General features: G+C 43.6%; 1 protein-coding gene across 1 annotated transcript in view; it reads right to left on the bottom strand.

The window, feature by feature from the left end:
* The window catches only part of ece2 (endothelin converting enzyme 2), a 199,050-nt gene extending 180,144 nt beyond the window's left edge, over positions 1-18,906 (bottom strand). Inside the window, exon 1 of the mRNA XM_033032198.1 lies at positions 18,604-18,906. Within this exon, the coding sequence (XP_032888089.1) occupies positions 18,604-18,636 (33 nt within the window). The 5' untranslated portion in view covers positions 18,637-18,906. The remainder of the gene's footprint in view (positions 1-18,603) is intronic.
* Between the last annotated feature and the right edge of the window lie 213 nt (positions 18,907-19,119).

Here is a 19,119-nt window from a genome sequence, read left to right as displayed (position 1 = left end):
CTTCACCCATCTTTGCCTGTGTGTGAATGTGTGTGAGTGATTGGTGGTGGTCGGAGGGGCCGTAGGCACAGATTAGCAGTCACGCTTCCGTCAGTCTGCCCCAGGGCAGCTGTGGCTACAGAAGTAGCTTACCACCACCGAGTGTGACTGAGGAATGTATGAATAATGCGATGTAAAGCGCCTTGAGTATTCTAGAAAGGCGCTATATAAATCTCATCCATTATTATTATTATGTGATGAATAAAATTGACTTTGACTACATCCACTGGCTCCCCTTCATCCATTTTACTTGTCACATCTTCAAAAAATTCCAGAAGATTAGTCAAGCAGGATTTCTCCTTCATAAATACATGCTGACGTGGAAGAATCATTTTACTGCTATCCAAATGAGCCGTTATTACTTCTTTATTAATTGACTCCAGCATCTTCTCCACCACCAATGTCAGGCTAACTGGTCTATAATTCCCTGTTTTCTCTCTCATTCCTTTCTTGAAAAGTGGGATGACATTAGCTACCCTCCAATCCACAGGAACTGATCCTGAATCTATAGAACATTGGAAAATGATCACCAATGCGACCACGATTTCTGCTACACTTCCCATCTCTATATGTCCCTAAGCATTCCAGGTCTAGCAAATACAGCTACGTTACACTTGCTTGAATGGGAAATAATAAATTTCTTGCACTCTGCTATTTTCTCAAGAGATAGTCTGTTTTTTACCAAAGATAGACACCAAAAGCTGGAATAACTCAGGCAGCATCTCTGGAGAGAAGGAATGGGTGACGTTTCTGGGCGAGACCCTTCTTCAGACTGATATTCAGTGTAATCCAGCGATTACATGCATCCATGGAAACATCCTTCTCTTCAAAGGAAAGAAATGGGACGTGCACAGTATTGTAGTAATGATATATTCCACTGAAGAAGGGTCTCGACCCGAAACGTCTCCTACCTGTATTCATTTTCTCTAGAGATGCTGTCTGACCCGCTGAGTTACACCAGCTTTTTCTGTCTATGGTTTAAACCAGCATCTGCAGTTCCTTCTAACACAATAGGAGAGGAGAGCCTTCCTTTTCCCGGCTCATTACACTGATCCAATCAGCTGCGAGGTAATGCACAGCTCCCGCCGTCACACTCAACGCTCGCCATGCAGGGAGATTGCACTCGAGGAAGCGGCAGCTGCACGCAGCGTTACGCATTCGAGAGATGGATAGCTCAGAAATAGGCAAAATGTCTTATGGTGTAAGAGTACTTTACTTACACCATAAAATTAGCAAAGACCAAGATTTGAGCATTCCAATCAAATCACTTAAATCAAGTGATCGATATTTTAGCACAGTATGTCCATTATATCTTTTAATGTGAATGTTTAAGTGGGTTAGAGTTTCTATTAATTCAATAAAGATGCATATTGATGTTGGACTATTTTTTAATTGGCATGCATCAGAGAACAAGGGTGTGAAACAGGGTTTTCCTCAGCATCACGCTTGGAGAAGTTTTGGTCTTTCATTCTTAGGAAAGGACATGAAAAAGTAAAATAGATGAATACAAACGATATGTAACCTAGATAAGGTTTGCTATCATTCTCAATACTGCACCTAATTCCAAGTTCCAGTCAATGATACCATATTAATCCCAGATCAATTATGCCAAAAACTATGATCAATTTGGTGCAACAATGCAATGCCCAATTCACAATACATGGGAACCCTATTCCATATTCAGTTAAATGATACAGTACTAAATTCCCTGTTCAATTCATTTTGTGCTTAGTTAAATGATGATGTATTCAATTTTCAATTCATTTAAATAATACAGTACCTAATTCACAGAACATAGAATAATACAACTTAGCAACAGCCCTTTCGGCCGATAATGTTCGTGCCAAACATGATGCCAAAGCTAACACTTACTTGCCTGCGTATAATCTATATCCTCCATTCCCTGTACAACCATATGTCTATCCAAAAGCCATTTAAATGCCACCATTGCATCTGCCTCCACCACCACTCCTGGCATTGTGTTGCAGGTACCTGCCACACTCTGTAAAAAAAAAAACCTGCCTTGCACATCTCATCAGTTCATAAGTCATAGGAGCAGAATTAGGCCATGCCGCCATTCAATCATGGTTGATCTATCTCTGCCTCTCAGCCCCATTCACTTCCCTTCTCCCCATAACCTTTGACACTCTTACTAATCAAGAATCTGTCAATCTCTGCTTTGGGCCGATCCAGAAGTGGCGGCGCTGGTGAACGGCTGCGGCTCGCCTGCAGTCCGTTTGTCTTTACTTTTTTGTGTTGTTTTTTTCGTTTTGTCTAGTTAAGTTTTTGGTTTTTAGGTTGTGTTTATGTGGGGGGGGGGGGGGGGGGGTTGAAACGTGGCTTGCTGTCTCTCCCTTCGGGGGAATGCGACTTTTTTGTTGTATCCCCCTTCTCTGCCTCCGTCTGCGCTGAGGCCTAATGGCGGAGCTGGCGACCTCGAGACTCCGGAGGCAACCAGTCAGGACTCACCCTGGGTACACAAAATTGCTGGAGGAACTCAGCGGGTGCAGCAGCATCTATGGAGCGAAGGAAATAGGCGACGTTTCGGGCCGAAACCCTTCTGGGCTCGCTCCCGTGAGGGCGGCCCAGCTCGGGGCTTGAACGGCGCTCCCGTGAGGGGCTGTGACGCTCCCGTGAGGGCAGCCTGGCGAGGGGCTGAGACTCTCCCCCGAGGGGCTGTGGCGCTCCCGTCGGAGCGGCCCATCCCGAGGGTGGAATGGCGCTCCCGTCGGAGCGGCCCATCCCGAGGGTGGAATGGCGCTCCCGTCGGAGCGGCCCAGCCCGAGGGTGGAATGGCGCTCCCGTCGGAGCGGCCCAGCCCGAGGTGGAATGGCGCCCCCGTCGGAGCGGCCCAGCTCGAGGGAGGAACGGCACTCCCGTCGGAGCGGCCCAGCTCGAGGGAGGAACGGCACTCCCGTCGAGCGGCCCAGCTCGTGGGAGGAACGGCACTCACGTGAGGGCGATCCGGCTCGGGGCTGGAACGGTGCTCCGGGGGCTGGGACGGCGTTCTGGCGGCGGTGACCTGAGTCCTGGGTTTAGCCGCGGGCCAGCGGCTGCGTCCGCTGGACTGGAGGGCGGCAGCTTCGACCACCCAGGGCCGCGGTGTTTGAGCCGGCCCGTTTGCGGGGTTCGGTGAGCCGCGGGACTGTTTGTACCATCACCTGGTGGGGAATCGCCTCAGCGCAGAGGGAGAAGAGGAGGGAAGAGACTGCAGCCCTAAGATTTTTGCCTCCACCACAGTGAGGAGGTGCTTGGAGGACTTACTGTGGTGGATGTTAATTTGTGTTTAGTGTTGTTTATTATTGTATGTATGACTGCAGGCACGAAATTTCGTTCAGACCGTAAGGTCTGAATGACAATAAAGGAATTCAATTCAATTCAATTCAATTCAAAAATACCCAATGACTTGGCTGCCACAGCCGTCTGTGACCAAGAATTCCATCGATTCACCATCGAGTGTGAGAGTGATACAGTGTGGAAAAAGGCCCTTCGGCCCAACTTGCTCACACCGGCCAACAATGTCCCAGCTACACTAGTCCCTATTGCCTGCGCTTGGTCCATATCCCTCCAAACCTGTCCTATCCATGTACCTGTCCAACTTAAATGATAGGATAGTCCCAGCTTCAACTACCTCCTCCGGAAGCTTGTTCCATACACACACCATGCTTTGTGTGAAAAAGCTACCCTCAGATTCCTATTAAATCTTTTCCCCTTCACCTTGAACCTATGTCCTCTGGCCCTGGATTCCCCGACTCTGGGCAAATTACTCTGTGCATCTACCTGATCTATTCCTCTCATGATTTTGTACACCTCTAAAAGATCACCCCTCATCCTCCTGCGCTCCATGGAATAGAGACCCAGCCTACTCAACCTTTCCCTGCATCTTACACCCTCTAATCCTGGCAACATCCTCATAAATCCTTTCAAGCTTGACAATATCTTTCCTATAACATGGTGCCCAGAATTGAACACAATATTCAAAAAGTGTGGTCTCACCAACTTCTTATACAACTGCAACATGACCTCCCAATACTCTGACTGATGAAGGCCAATGTGCCAAAAGTCTTTTTGACCACCTTATCTACCGGTGACTCGACCTTCAAGGAACCATACCCCTGAACCATATTCTGAGATCCCTCTGCTCTACAACACTACCCAGAGGCCTACCATTTACTGTGTAGGTCCTGTCCTTGTTTGACATCCCAAACATCAACAAACTTGCTAATCTTGCTCTGATGTAGATGACAAACAGTAACGGGCCCAGTACCAAACCCTGAGGCACACCACTAGTCACAGGATTCCAGTCTGAGAAGCAACCTTTCACCATCACCCTCTGCTTCCTTCCATGGAGCCAATTTGCTATCCATTCAGCTATCTCTCCTTGGATCCCATGCGATCTAACCTTCCAGAGCAACCTACCATGCGGAACCTTGTTGAACGCCTCACTGAAATCCATATACACAACATCTACAGCTCAGCCCTCATCGACCTTTTTGGTCTTGTCTTCAAAAAAATCAATCAGATTTGTGAGACACGACCTCCCACGTACAAAACCATGCTGACTATCCCTAATCAGCCCTTGCCCATCCAAATGCTTGTATATCCTATCCCTCAGAATACTCTCCAGCAACTTTCCAACCACAGACGTTAAGCTCACCAGCCTATAGTTCCCAGCATTTTTCCTGCAGCCCCTTCTTGAAAAGAGGTACAACATTTGCCACCCTCCAAACTTCCGGCACCTCTCCTGTATTTAAGGATAACTCATAAATTTCAACCAGGGCTCCCGCAATTTCCTTTCTTGCTTTCCGCAATGTCGTTGGATCCATGCTTGTATCCATGCTAGTGTCTTCCCTCTACTGTTGTGCCACCATTCCACAGACCTCCAGCCTGAATATCAGAGCTTCAAGCACAACCCTCTGTCTTCAATCAGTAAACCAGTTAGGAATCCGTATGACCAAGTCACTGTTAATCCCGTGTATCTTAATCTTCTGGATCAACATATCATGGGGAACTTTATCAAATGCCTTGTTAAAATCCATGGAGACACCATCCACCGTTTTCCCCACATCGATCATTTTTGTCACCTCCTCAAAATACTCAATCAAGTTAGTAAGACATGACCTGCTGAGTCCAAAGCAGTGCTGACCATCCCTAATTAGCCCATTCTCTTCCAAAATTGCTTGTTTAATTCTAAAATATTATGCCCAATATGCCCACAGTTCAATAATGCAGTATACAATTTTCAATTCCGTTCAGTGATAAAAAGTACCAATTTCTAAAATATTGTACCAATTTTGTTTTACATACTTTAATGAAACTATATCAAATTTTCAATACAGAAAACTCCATTCTTGGTTTAGTTCAGAAATATGGGACCTAATTCCCAATTTAATTAAATGATACTATATCTAGTTCTCAATTCAGTTCAATGAAACAGTACCAATTCCTTGCTCAATTTATAAACATTGTAACCTATTCCCTGTTCATTTCAATGAAACTGTATCCAATTTTCAATTAACCTCAGTGATACGGTACACAATGTCGTTTGTGAGAAAAGAATAATCAACTATAAAGTAAGTTGAGAAAGGTTTCTTTTATTGTAAACTGAGTCTTCAATTGTTTACGAAGGACCTGCAGATGCTGGTTTAAACCGAAGACAGACACAAAATGCTGGAGGAACTCAGCGGGACAGACAGCATCTCTGGAGAGAAGGAATGGTTGACGCTTCGGGTCAAGACCCTTCTTCAGAATGATGTCAGGGAGAGGGAGGTACATAGATAATGAAGTGTAAGGTGTGAAAACAGGACAAAGGGAATGGCGATCAAGGAAAATGTAGAATTTTCTGGGAAAAGGTAACAAAGCAAACAGAGATAATGTAGTCGGAGACAGTAAGACTGGTCGGAGAACTGGAAAGGGGCAGGGGATGGAGAGAGAGGGAAAGCAAGGGTTGCTTGAAGTTGGAGAAGTCCATGTTCATACCGCTGGGGTGTAAGCTATCCAAGCAAATATGAGAGGCTGTTCCACCAATTTGTGCTGAGCCTCACTCTGAATATTGGGTGAGGCCCAGGAAAGAAAGGTCAGTGCGGGAATGGGAGGGGTTAGAGTGTTTAGCAACCCGGAGATCGGGTAGGTTTAGGCGGTCAGAGCGGAGGTGTTCAGCGAAATGATCACTGAGCCTGCACTCGGTCTCGCCGATATATAGGATTCAACACCTGGAACAGCGGATACAGTAGATGAGGTTGGAGGATGTGCAAGTGAATCTCTGCCTCACCTGAAAGGACTGTCGGGGTCCTTGGACGGAGTCGAGGAGGGAGGTATAGGGACAGGCAATGCATCTCCTGCGGTTTCAGGGGAAAGTACCTGGGGAGGAGGTGGATTGGGTGGGAAGGGACAAGTTGACCAGGGAGTTGCGGAGGGAACGGTCTCTGCGGAAAGGGGTGGAGATGGGAAGATGTGGCTAGTGGGGACTCTGTCCCTGTTGGGTGAGCAAGAGCAGAGCTGCGGCATATCGAGGAGACACTAGTGAGGGCCTCATCTATGATGGAATCAGATTTCATCTGAAGAAACGTCACCCATTCCTCTCCAGAGATGCTACCGGTCTCGCTGAGTTACTCCAGCCTTTTATGTTTATCTTCAAATGTTTTTCTGCTCTGTGAAATCTTATGAGGTTAATTGTGTTACATATCATTCAGTGGGCAACCGTCTCCCCTCCGTAGCCGCCGTTCCAAGGACTGCGTGCATCGGTAGGAAGACTCCATAGGTACAGTAAGTATTTGGGAGGGCCAATCATACTGCTAGTCAAGCAAGGGCTTTGAGCTTGTTGGCAAGATGTGGCAATGAGGTATTTTGCCAGTTGAATGGAGCAGTCTGCTCAGGGAACCCTGCCACAGGATCTATGGAACCATTGTCCAGCAGTGCTTGCAGGATGTTCCGTGCTGACCACTGCCAGGTGGCTTCATGCTCAAAAGTGTTGATCTGGAAGAACCTTTCCCACAACAGACAGGTGGTATGGTAATTTCCAGCTGTCTGGCACATTGCACGGCATCTGTACCAGTCCCGTGCGTTGATCTGGAAGAACCTCAGCTGTTAATCACACTTAGTGCCCACTTACCTTGGGTCTATATACTGCCTGATGCAGCCACAGATAAAAGTAGCTATCAGGATGAGGGCAGCATTGGGAATGCTTTTGCCCCCATTTTCTGTGGAGTTGTGCAACCTGACCCATTTTGGGTCGGGATTGATTGTTGCAGGGGGAAGATAGCTGTAAGGGCAGTGGTGGTGGGACAAAGCCTGGCAAGTGATAGGTGAAAATGGGTGAGGGGGTTTCTCATTGCCAGATGGTTGGGCAAAAGCCAGAGATTACAATACAAGAAGTGTGAGATAAGGATAGAAGAGACATGAAGTGTAAGGGGGGGGGGGGGGGGGGGGGGGGGGGGGAGGTCCGTTTCTAATTTGGAAACCTAAAATTGGGGAATTCAATGTTCATGGACGCACAGGTTTGTAGGTTAATTGACTTCTGTGAATTGTCCCTGATGTTAGGATAGAACAAGTGTACGGATGATCGCCGGTCGACACAGGTTCGGTGGGTCACAAGGCCTGTTTCCATGCTGTGTCTCTAAACCAAATATACCATTGGGTTGGAGCCTGCCAAAGTGGAATATGACATGCTTTTCCTCCAGTTTGCATGTGGCCTCACTCTGGCAATGAAGCAGATCCAGGACAGTAAGGTCAGTGTGGGAATGGGAAGGGGAGTTAAAATGGTTAGCAACTGGGAGATCCAGCAGGCCTTGGGGCTGTCCAAGAGCAAGTGAGATACAGAGATAGTGTGGGGAAACAGGACTTCACTGTACCAAGTCCTTGCCGACCATCAATAAGTTCTACGTTATCCCACTTTTGCTTCCTATGCACTGGGGGCAATTTACAGAAGCCAATTAACCTACAAACATGCTCGTCTTTGGAATATGTGAGGATACCGGAGCACCCAGAGAAAACCCACACAGTCACAGGGAAATTCAGTTAATTTATATTTGTGTACTAGACTAAGTGGGTCCCAGCATCACAGGGGAGGGCTGGTCCCCCAACGCAATATTCCATCTCTCCACCAATTCCAATATTGGTGGCAAATGGGGGTGGGGTGGGTGCTTTCTGGAGCGCTAGTATGGATGTTGTGGGCTGAAGGGACTGGTTTCTAGAGGGCTAGAATGGACATTGTGGGTCGAATGGATTCTTGGGCTGGTGGCTCAGTCAGTAAAGCAACATCCTCTCCTCTGTTTCTCCCATCTCTACCTCACCTGTACACTGAAACATTAAGCTGCCAGTCCTGTCCCTTCCTTAGCCAGGATCTGTAACAGCTAAGTAAGTCCCAGTCGCACATGCCAGACTATATCGCCTTCACTGTCAGAACTCTTGCTTGAAATAAATGCATACAGCAATCTGTCCTAAAAAAAGAATTTGGTCACAGCAAATAACTACACCATCTCCACTCCCTTTCCCTCTACAAAGTGCTTAGATGTGTTATAATTCGCCTAAATCTATGCCTATCCTTCCCAGAGCTCCTTTGTCAATCCCTCTTTGCCACCCATGGTACTATATTAAAACTGCCTTAATCAAAGTCACATGAGATGGTGATTAAAGTAATCTATTCCTCCTCATACTTCACAATTTAATTTGCTGCCTCTGATAATATTGATCTCAAGATCCTTGTCCAAAGCCTTCCCACTGGACAACACTTATTTGGTCCCATTCTTATCTGTCCAGTTATAGTCAGAGAATCATCCATAAGAGCTATTTTCCTATAACCACAGCATTAACCTCTCAAGTCTCTCAAGAATATAACTTTAATATTTTATAACTATAATATTTCACAACCATGTGCTGGTCTTTAGATTCATCATCCAAAAACACAACATTGATGAAATTCTACTTTACCTTACATACACCTCTCTTGACCCTGTATTGTCACTAAATTGTCAGACTGCTCGAGTACCTGATGAACAGAATTGTTCTCAAATTTTGTATTGCATGGCTTTTAAAATACAGCTTAAATCGTGCCAAGGATAACTTGAGGATATCAAAAAGTTCCACAAAGATAAAACAAACATGTGCAGCAAATGGCATGATGGCTCTCAGTTGGAAAAGGATGCACATTATTTCTACAGTAGGGATGCTGTGGGGTTTGATCAAGAATTGAACCAAAAAACTAAAGAAAGGCAAGGTATGGAGCATTAATTATGTTTATTTTGGTGTCTCTGTAAAAAAACAATTTATACATCCAGCTAAAGATGACTGAAAACTTCTTTGGTTTGACAATAGAATGAATCTTTAGAATATTTTCTGATTTTTTTCAAATGTTCCATTTGGGTGGTAAACTGACAGACTGAAAGCTACCCATTGCTGATCCCATTTTGACCCTATTTTGCACAGGTCCCATCTAAATGATTTTTGTAGAAATGGGTAGAAATGGATCTATTTCTGGGGGTATATTATAGACAGAAATCTCTCTTCTCTAGAAATTGTCAGACTAATGAATGTCTCCATTCACTTAGCTGCAGGATCTCTATAGGAACATTGGCAAAAACATGTATTTACAAGGAGGCATTAATGTGGCAGAATGCACTTCACTGGGCCGTTAAGTTGAATGGCAGTAGAGAGTTATTGGAGGAGGGTGGAGCAATCCAGTATCTCAAAGGCTGCTGACAATAAAGACAGGCAAAGAGGTGTAGATTACCTTCTCTCCAACCACATAGGATGTCATTAGTAACTTTGATTAGTGCTGGTTTGGTTTTGTGGAAGGGGGGGAGAATTCCCATTGGAGGGATTCAAATGAATTGCTGATGTTAAGATGTCCATTAAAATATTCAAGTACCTTAAGGGGGAAAAAAGTTCATATAAATAACAAGCACCACCCTGCCCTCAGCAATCCTCTTGGTGACCTTCAAAACTCTATCAAATTTGTGAGATGTGATTTCCCATATCATATATGATAATGATATGGAACCTGAGGAGCAACACTTTCACAGAGGGTGATGGGTATATGGAACGAGCTGCCAAAGGAAGTTGTTGAGGCAGGTACAATATCAACATTTAAAAAGACATTTGGCTAGGTGCATGGCTAGGCAAGGTTTAGCATGGACCAAACATGAGTAAATGGGACTAGCTTGGATGGGGGCATCTTGATCAGCATAGTGAGATGGGCCGAAGAGCCTGTTTCCATGGTGTATGACTCTATGACTTTAACATGTGCGTTATCTCAGAAGCTGAAGAGCAGATATGTTTTATTTCTGTGGCAAAGATAGAGAAAGATTGGGAAGGGTGCCGTGGTAAGGATTGTGGAGGAACAGAGGGGTTTAGATGGGGCATCAAGAGGGCTGGCTGATCAGGGAACGGAGTCCAGGTTGATCAGGTCATTCAGAGTAATGGTTGGGTAAATAGCAGAAAGTCAGAATCCGTAGGCCTCTGGATGAATGGGTTCCCAGGAAGGAACATGTACTCTGGCTCTCAGGAACTTGGGGTTGGGATAGTGGAGGCTGCAATGCGGATGGTAGATGCTGTACAAATGCAACTCACGTTTGAGAAATCTGTTACTTAAAAAAGAGAGAGATGTGAATAGGTTTCTTGTAACCAATTATTAATCTGAGACATGTACAGCTGATGATCCAATAATTTTGAATGAAATGGTGATGTTGGGTATTACACACTGACTATGGCCTCTCTACATCCACCCTGAACACACCACCTAACAACATCTACTTCTCAGACATTGTAGACATAGTGTGCCAAAGTCTACCTGACTTCCTAATGCTGATGCTAAAAATATCAAATTTAGTTTTATCATTCTCTGCCTAATGTTACCACTGAGTTGGTCTTGTTTTTATTTGTAAAACGAAATTGTGCAATAACACCATGCAGGGATTTTTAATCTGGCTGTAATACACACAGTAATATATTTGTGGCATGTTTCAAAATCAGATATAAGGGAATGTGTAGACAAGTAGTGCTGGAGAAACTCAGCGGGGAAGGCAGCATCTATGGAGGGAAGGAATAGGCGATGTTTCGGGTCGAGACCCTTCTTCAGACTGATGTCGGGGGGGGGGGGGGGGAATAAAGGAAATGGGCGGAGACAGTAGGACATTTGGGAGAACTGGGAAGGGGAAGGGGAAGAAGGGAGAAAGTAAGGGCAATCTAAAATGTCAATGTTCATACCGCTGGGGTGTAAACTACCCAAGCGAAATATTTAGTGCTGTTCCTTCGCTTTGCGCGGGTTCTCACTCTGACAATGGAGGAGGCCCAGGACAGAAAGGTCAGATTGGGAATGGGAGGGGGAGTTGAAGTGCTGAGCAACCGGGCGATCAGGTTGGCTAACACGGACTAGGCCGAGCCTGCGCTTGGTCTCGCCGATGCAGAGAAGTTGACACTTAGAACAGCAGATGCAGTAGATGTGGTTGGAGGAGGTGCAGGTGAATCTCTCCCTCACCTGGAAAGACTGATTGGGTCCTTGGATGGAGTCGAGGGTGGGGGAGGTAAAGGGACAAGTGTTGCATTTCCTGCGGTTGCAGGGGAAAGTACCCAGGGTGGGGGTGGTTTGGGTGGGAAGGGACAAATTGACCAGGGAGTTATGGAGGGCAAGGTCTCTGCGGAAAGCAGACATGGGAGGAGATGGGAAGATGTGGCCAGTAGTGGGATCCGGTTTGAGGAATGTGATCATAAATTTGGACAAAAAATTAATGCAAGTTTTGTGATATTGTTCTGCTTCCAGATTAAAAATAATTCTTGTCTGGTGTAATTCTGATTGAAATTTATTCCCACAATCCTTAATAGTAAAGGAAATTCAGCTATCAGACACAACCAGTGAAATTGAAAACAGCTTTTGAGGAGTGGTGTGCCTTTAGCACAGGCATCATTGATGTATTTGAGATAACCTCCCATTACAAGCTGATCACAACAGAAGAACATGGCATTTGTTAGAGGAATTGCCAAATTCTTCAGTCAGCAAAGATTTGCTGAGCAGCACATATTGAGTCAAATTAGTGTTGGGTAAAAGTCCAGACATTCTAGCCACAGTGAGCTTTACTGAATCTTCCAGGATCAATCAATGACAGAGTCATTGCAAGATGAATTAATTTCTGGGGGATATCTGTCATTGATTAATCAATTTTCAGGAGAGGCACTTTTTGAATTGAGTTTTTGGATGCCAAAATATGGAACAGATTTATGATCACCATTATAATAATCCTATGAGGATTGATTTCACTGGTTGCTTAATGTAAGATATATTTTTGCCTTCAATGTATAAAGTTTACTGTACATGTTGTCTCATGTTGTAACTCCAGCTCATCTTTGCATATGGCTTGTTTCTCCTTCGGCCTACTTTTCTACTTGCTTTAATTAACTATGTTTTGTCATTTGGTAAAGAGTGTGGGCGATACTATAACATGTAGTTATTAAAATATTCAAGATCTCTACTGTTCTAATGGTTCTTTTTTGTGTCAGCGAAGGATAAGCAGCATGTTACTGTATTAGGAATGGAAATACATGGCGATTTTTTCAGCGACTGCCGGCATCATTGACTGACATATCAGGTCACTGAAAAATTTGCGGTGTGATGCGGCATGATGCGACGATGACGGGGCGTGATGACGTGTGACGCGCAGTGTTTTTTCAAGTGTCGCAACATTTTTTTTTGTCGCCGCTGGATTTTGAAATGTTCAAAATCTTTTGGTGACACTGATATGATGCCGGCAGTCGCCAAAAATATCGCCAAGTGGGACAGGCTCTTTACAGTCCTTGAAATTCCAGCCTCTGCAATCGTTTGTGCTTCAGCAATTGTATGTGTAACACTACGTTACATAAAGGTGATCATTATTCTGTACAAGCTCCTTGTCAGATCTTCAATTAACACTTTCTCATTACACAATACTTGTTCCAAATAGCCTATTCTCTCAATAGTTCCTCAAAATACATATTAAGAAACTAATTTCTTATACACTCTATATCTGTACTTTTACTGCCAATTTGGTTTGTCCAGTCTATGTGTAGATTCAAATCACTAATGATTATACTTGTTAATGTTTTGATTTATTTTTTCTACATTATTATTGCTATTTGTGCGTCCATGTACAACAATCTGTTCGCCCCTTGTTGCTTCTTAAATTCATCCAAAGCAATACTGTCTGGATTTTCTGCAGTAATATCCTGGTATTAAGACGCCAGGTATCACCGTTGAGCTCTCTGGAGATGTTGTGGGCTTATCAATGAAACGTCAAAGAAGGAGGGTGCCTACCTGATGACCCCGATGACGTACCTACCCTACCTTTCACCACTCCAATCCCACTGCAAATAGCAAGAGTGCCGACTTATTACAGGGATTGAACCATCGTCCTATTAGCTCTACTACTACTTCTTTTCTATCTCCATGATATATGACAACTAAGTTGCCTGTGATAAATGACAACTATGTTCACAACACATAAGTGTTAGACAATGAATATATTCAACATCTGAGAGTCTAATCACCTTCTCCTGATAGCAATGGCAATACTAAACACAGAGTCCCTCAATTAACATCCTTGACGCTACCATTAATGAGAATGCTAATTGCAAGAACCACAACAAACATAAATACAAAAGCTGGTCAAAGGCTGATTATTATACTGCATCTCCAAATTCCCAAAGCATTCAATCATCTACAAACCATAATATTCTGATGGGGTGAGATTCAACAGCATTCAAGAGGTACGACATCACCTGGGATCTGCACTTCCTGTACCATTCCACTACTAGTCTATCATTGCAGCAGGTGCTATATTCATAAAATCCATAATATGCTACTGGAATGGATAGAACATTATTGGAATGAATTCTCTAGCAATATTTCTCTTTGCTTAGTTTCACATATTTAGCATAACTTCTTTACTAGCTATATTATTAGGTGAATTTCCTCCGTTTATATAAATTAAAAATATGGCTTATTCATTCTATTGAAGCACTGCTTTTTAATAGGTTGCTTTCAAGATTTTATTTCAATAAAAAATGATATATAAAATGAAAAATATCTATTTTCGCCCAAGAATTCCCTTTTGAGCCTTCTCCACCTCTTTAACTCTTGTTTTCTCATTTAAAGCACTGCTTTAAATCTCTTCCTAACCCTTTCATCATCAGGCCTAATATAAGACCATAAACATAGGAGCAGAATTAGGCCATTCAGCCCATCGAGTCTACTCCGCCATTCAATCTTGGCTGATCTATTTTTCTCTCACCCCCATTCTCCTGCCTTCTCCCCATAACCTTTGACACCCTTTCTAATCAAGAAAGTGTAAACTTCCGCTTTTCAATGTATTGGCCTGCACAGCCATCTGTGGTAATAAATTCCACAGATTAACAACCCTTTGGATAAAGAAATTCCTTCTCATCTCCGTTCTAAAGGTAAGTTCTTTAATTCTCAGGCTGTCCTCTGGTTCTTGCCTCTTCTTTTACTGGAAACATTATTTCCATGTCCGCTCTGGGCATTTTATTATTGGTAGGTTTCAATGGGATCCCCCTCATCTACACTCCAGCGAGTATGGACCCAGAACTTCAAACACTCCTCATACATTAACCCAATCATCCCTGGGATACCTCTCCAACACCAGCATATCCTTCCTCAGAAATGGGGCTCAAAACTGCTCACAATATTCTAAATGTGGCCTCACCAGCACTTTATAAAGACTCATGGGCCTGTCCCACTGTATGAGCTAATTCAAGAGTTCTCCCGAGTTTTCCCCGATTCGAACTCGGAGAACTATGGTAATAGTCGCTCGTAGGTACTCGAGGCTCTCGTGGACACTTTTCAACATGTTGAAAAATCTTCACGAGTCTTCACGAGCTTACCGCGTTTCCCGAGTACCTGCCGTTAGCGTTACGAGCCGCTAAGAGACGTCCCGAGCTCCGACGTACCCGCTCCGTACATTCTACGTGCTTACCACGAGTTTGATTTTTTTTTAAACTCGGGAGAGCTCTTGAATTACCTCGTACAGTGGGACTGGCCCTTCAGCATTACATCCCTGCGTTCATATTCTGGTCCCCTCAAGATGAAGGCCAACAATGCTAACATTGTGTTCAGTTCTGGGCACAATTATAGGAAAGATGTTGTCAGGCTGGAAAGGGTACAGAGAAGATTTACGAGGATGTTGCCAGGACTAGATGGTCTGAGCTATAGACAGAGATTGAGGAGGCTGGGACTCTATTCCTTGGAGCGCAGGAAGATGAGGGGTGATCTTATAGATGTGTACAAGATCACGAGAGGAATAGATCCAATAGATGTACAGAGTTTCTTGTCTAGAGTAGGTGAATCAAGGATCAGAGGACATAGGTTTAAGTTGAAGGGGAAAAGATTTAATAGGAATCTGAGGGGTAACTTTTTCACACAAAGGGTGGTGGACGTATGGAATAAGCTGCCAGAAGAGGTAGTTGAAGCAGGGACTACCCTGACATTTAAGAAACAGTTAGACAGATAGGACAGGTTTGGAGGAGATATGGACCAAACGCTGGTAGGTGGGACTTGTGTAGTTGGGTGTAGCTTGTATAGCTGCGACATGCAGGCCGGTGTAGGCAAGTTGGGCCAAAGGGCCTGTTTCCACACTGTATCACTCTATGACTATTGCATTTGCCTTCCTTACTTACCACAGATTCAACCTGCAAATTAACCTTTTGGGAATTCGGCACCAGCACTCTCAAGTCCATTTGTACCTCTGATTTCTGAATGCTACCCCATCAACACTATCTGCCCCTACCCCTAAAATCTCCCTCATTAAATTATGCTTTCCAACCCCCCCCCCCCCCCCCCCACACCCCCTTCCACCCCTCCCCACACCCCCACTCGACCCCACCACACCCAGTAAAGAAGCCATATGAATTGTTGTCGGATTTACACACATAATTTCCAGGCTATCATCCAGTTTCAAGTGATTTTTACAATGAAGCTCCATTTTGAAAGCAGTAAAATGGAGCTTCATAAGAGGATAAAATGTTTTTATACACTATTTCCACAATCATGATGATGAATTTATAGCTGTTATTCAAAAAATTCTAAAACTGTTATTTTTGAGGGTTTATAAATTAATTAATATTTCCATCAATAAAACATTTATACAATACAAATTATAAAATAAAATATTTCCTTTTATGTATAGACATGGAAATGTTTCAAATATTGAAACATTTGTGAAGAATGTTGGATTTATAGAAATAAATCATGCTTATCCCCAAACCAGAAAAAATCATACGCCATGTCCCCAAGCTTTAAATTGTTTCCGCACCCATCTGTTTTTGCAATACTGTTTTTGTGACAACCAGGTAATTATTTACTATTCAAGATGCTCCTATTAAAGAGCAGATAATTCATGTATGGAAAGTATAATAAATGAAATAATGATTTGCAATATCTTTTCAAAATTGGAAATGGACTATTGAGAAATGCTTACCTTTGCATGATTAAGTTCAAAAGTGATACGAGCAGAATTAGGCAATTCGGCCTATCAAGTCTACTCTGCCATTCAATCATGGCTGATTTATCTCTCCCACTCAACACCGTTCTCCTGCCTTCTCCCCATAACACGACACCTGTACTAATCAAAAATCTATCTCTCCCTTAAAAATCTCCATTGACTTGGCCACCACAGCCTTCTGTGGCAATGAATTCCAGATTCGCCACCCTCTGACTAAACAAATTTGTCCTCATCTCCTTCCGAAAGGAACGTCCTTTTATTCTGAGGCTATGACCTCTGGTCCTAGACTCTCCCACTAGTGGAAACATCCTCTCCACATCCACTCTATCCAAGCATTTCACTATTCGGTATGTTTCAATGAGGTCCCCACTCATGCTTCTAAAAACCAGCGCGTACAGGCTCAGTGCCTTCAAACGCACATCATATGTTAACCATTCATTCCTGGGACTATTCTCATAAACCCCCTGTGGACCCTCTCCAGTGCCAGCACATTCTTCCTCAGATATGGGGCACAAAACTGCTCACATTCCTCCAAATACAGTCTGACCCATGCCTTATAAAGCCTCAGCATTACATCCCTGTTTTTGTATTCTAGTCCTCTCAAAATAAATGCCATCCTTACTACCGATTCAACCTGCAAATTAACTTATTTGGAATTCTGCACTAGCATTCCCAAGTCCATTTGTTCCTCTGATTTCTGAATTTTCTCCCCATTTAGGAAATAGTCTATGCCTTTATTCCTACTACCAAAATACACGACTCGACTCTTTGCTGCACTGTATTCCATCTGCCACTTCTCTGCCCATTCTCCCAATCTATCCAAGTCCTTCTGCAGAGTCCTTGCTTTCACTACACTACCTGCTCCTCCACCTATCTTCGTATTATCTGCAAACTGGCCACAAAACCTCAATCACCTCAAGCAAATCATTGATATACATTGAAGAGTAGCGGCCCCAGCACCGATCCCTGCGGAACGCCGCTTGTCACTGGCAGCCAACTAGAAAAAGCCCCTTTTATTACCACTCTTTGCCTTCTGCCATCGAACCAACCCGCTATCCATGCTAGTATCTTGCCTTTGATACCATGGGCTCTCATCTTCTTACGGCACCTTATCAAAGGCTTTCTGAAAATCTAGGTAACCAAATTGTTATTATTTGTGTTTTTATTCTGAGCAAAAAAAAAAGCAACCAAATTACATTAATACAATACAAGGTTAGAATGTCTTTATATTACAGGGACAGTCAGTCAGTCTTGTGATTCAAATGGCAATGAAATGGCAGCCATGGAAGTGGTAACCTGTTACACAAATTAAAAATGCATGCAACTTTTGAGCCCACCTTCACTTTACGAGGCGAGTTCTAGCCTGAAAAACACATTGGATCAGGAAAGAGGCGAGCAGAGCGCTCCCAAAGGCATTAATGCAAAATAAATGCAACGTTAAGATGACTGTTATGGAACACGTCTATTTACCCCAAGCCCATTAACCTCAGACTTTCTGATTGGATTCATTTATACACATACATGGGATGTAATTAAGATGCTTATTTGAATTATTTATTATCGTTTTGAACGGTATCTGTATGGATTTATGTAAAACCAAATTGACACTAGACCTTATATTTTTCTACATCGGATCGAGATCAATCTATTGTACATAGGATTAACAAGATCACCAAAAAATGATCGACGGTATTGTTTACAAATTAGAATTTAATTACAAAAACACTTATTCCGTTTGTTCAATGATTGACAACAATTACCTTCATCGTTTGTGTGAAAAGTAGAATTGAAAACGGAATTATTAAGGTACTTCTTCATGCCCAAAGCATAAACAACAGATCTGTCCGTGTTAATTGTACTGTACCATTAAACCTCGTCGGCATCTTTGTGCATCGGCATTATTTACACGCGGCAAATTATTTGCTAGATCAACGGGTAGCTGGAAATGCGCTTTATTTCTCAGGATATTTTCGGGAGTGATTTACTCTTTAGCATTCACGATCTCACAATGGCTATTACCCGCGCCATTCACATTGTCTATCGCAACACATACAAGGTGCCAGAAAGCCCGGTTGGAACTTACGTTATCGTTGAGATTTTGTAGAGCAACGTTCATCCTGGAGACGTATCTTGATCTATCAAGCCACTAGCATTCCAGCGATGTAAACATCGGTCAGTGGCATGGCTTCTCGTATAATTGCTCCCGGCGAGATGTGGGCTAGCATCTATTATATATACAAAAATAAATAGATATTAAATAAAACGGCGACGTGCTGCTGAAGAGTGAAAATAGGGTGCACAGAATGAGGATGGCCGCGCCTTGGAGGCCCAGCGGTCTGCTGAGGGGCTCTTCCAATCACATATTGCGCACTGGTTACTATGACAAGAAATCTATTGTGGCTGGGAAGGAGCCGGCAAGATCAGGTGTGGCAAAGGCATTTGTGTTTTAATCTGCACTTTCTGGTCATCATTTATTCAAATGAAGACGCAGCTGGATTTTGCATTGAATTAATCGTCACGAAAGCTGGGTGCTAAATTCAGATGAGGTTGAAGGGACCAGAGGTCTATCGCTAATTAGGTTACGACACTGATAGAACAA

This window comes from Amblyraja radiata, chromosome 13 (assembly GCF_010909765.2).
Source record: "Amblyraja radiata isolate CabotCenter1 chromosome 13, sAmbRad1.1.pri, whole genome shotgun sequence".
Taxonomy (NCBI): domain Eukaryota; kingdom Metazoa; phylum Chordata; class Chondrichthyes; order Rajiformes; family Rajidae; genus Amblyraja; species Amblyraja radiata.
Note: the sequence above shows the minus strand (reverse complement) of the source record. Positions and strands in the feature narration are given on the sequence as shown.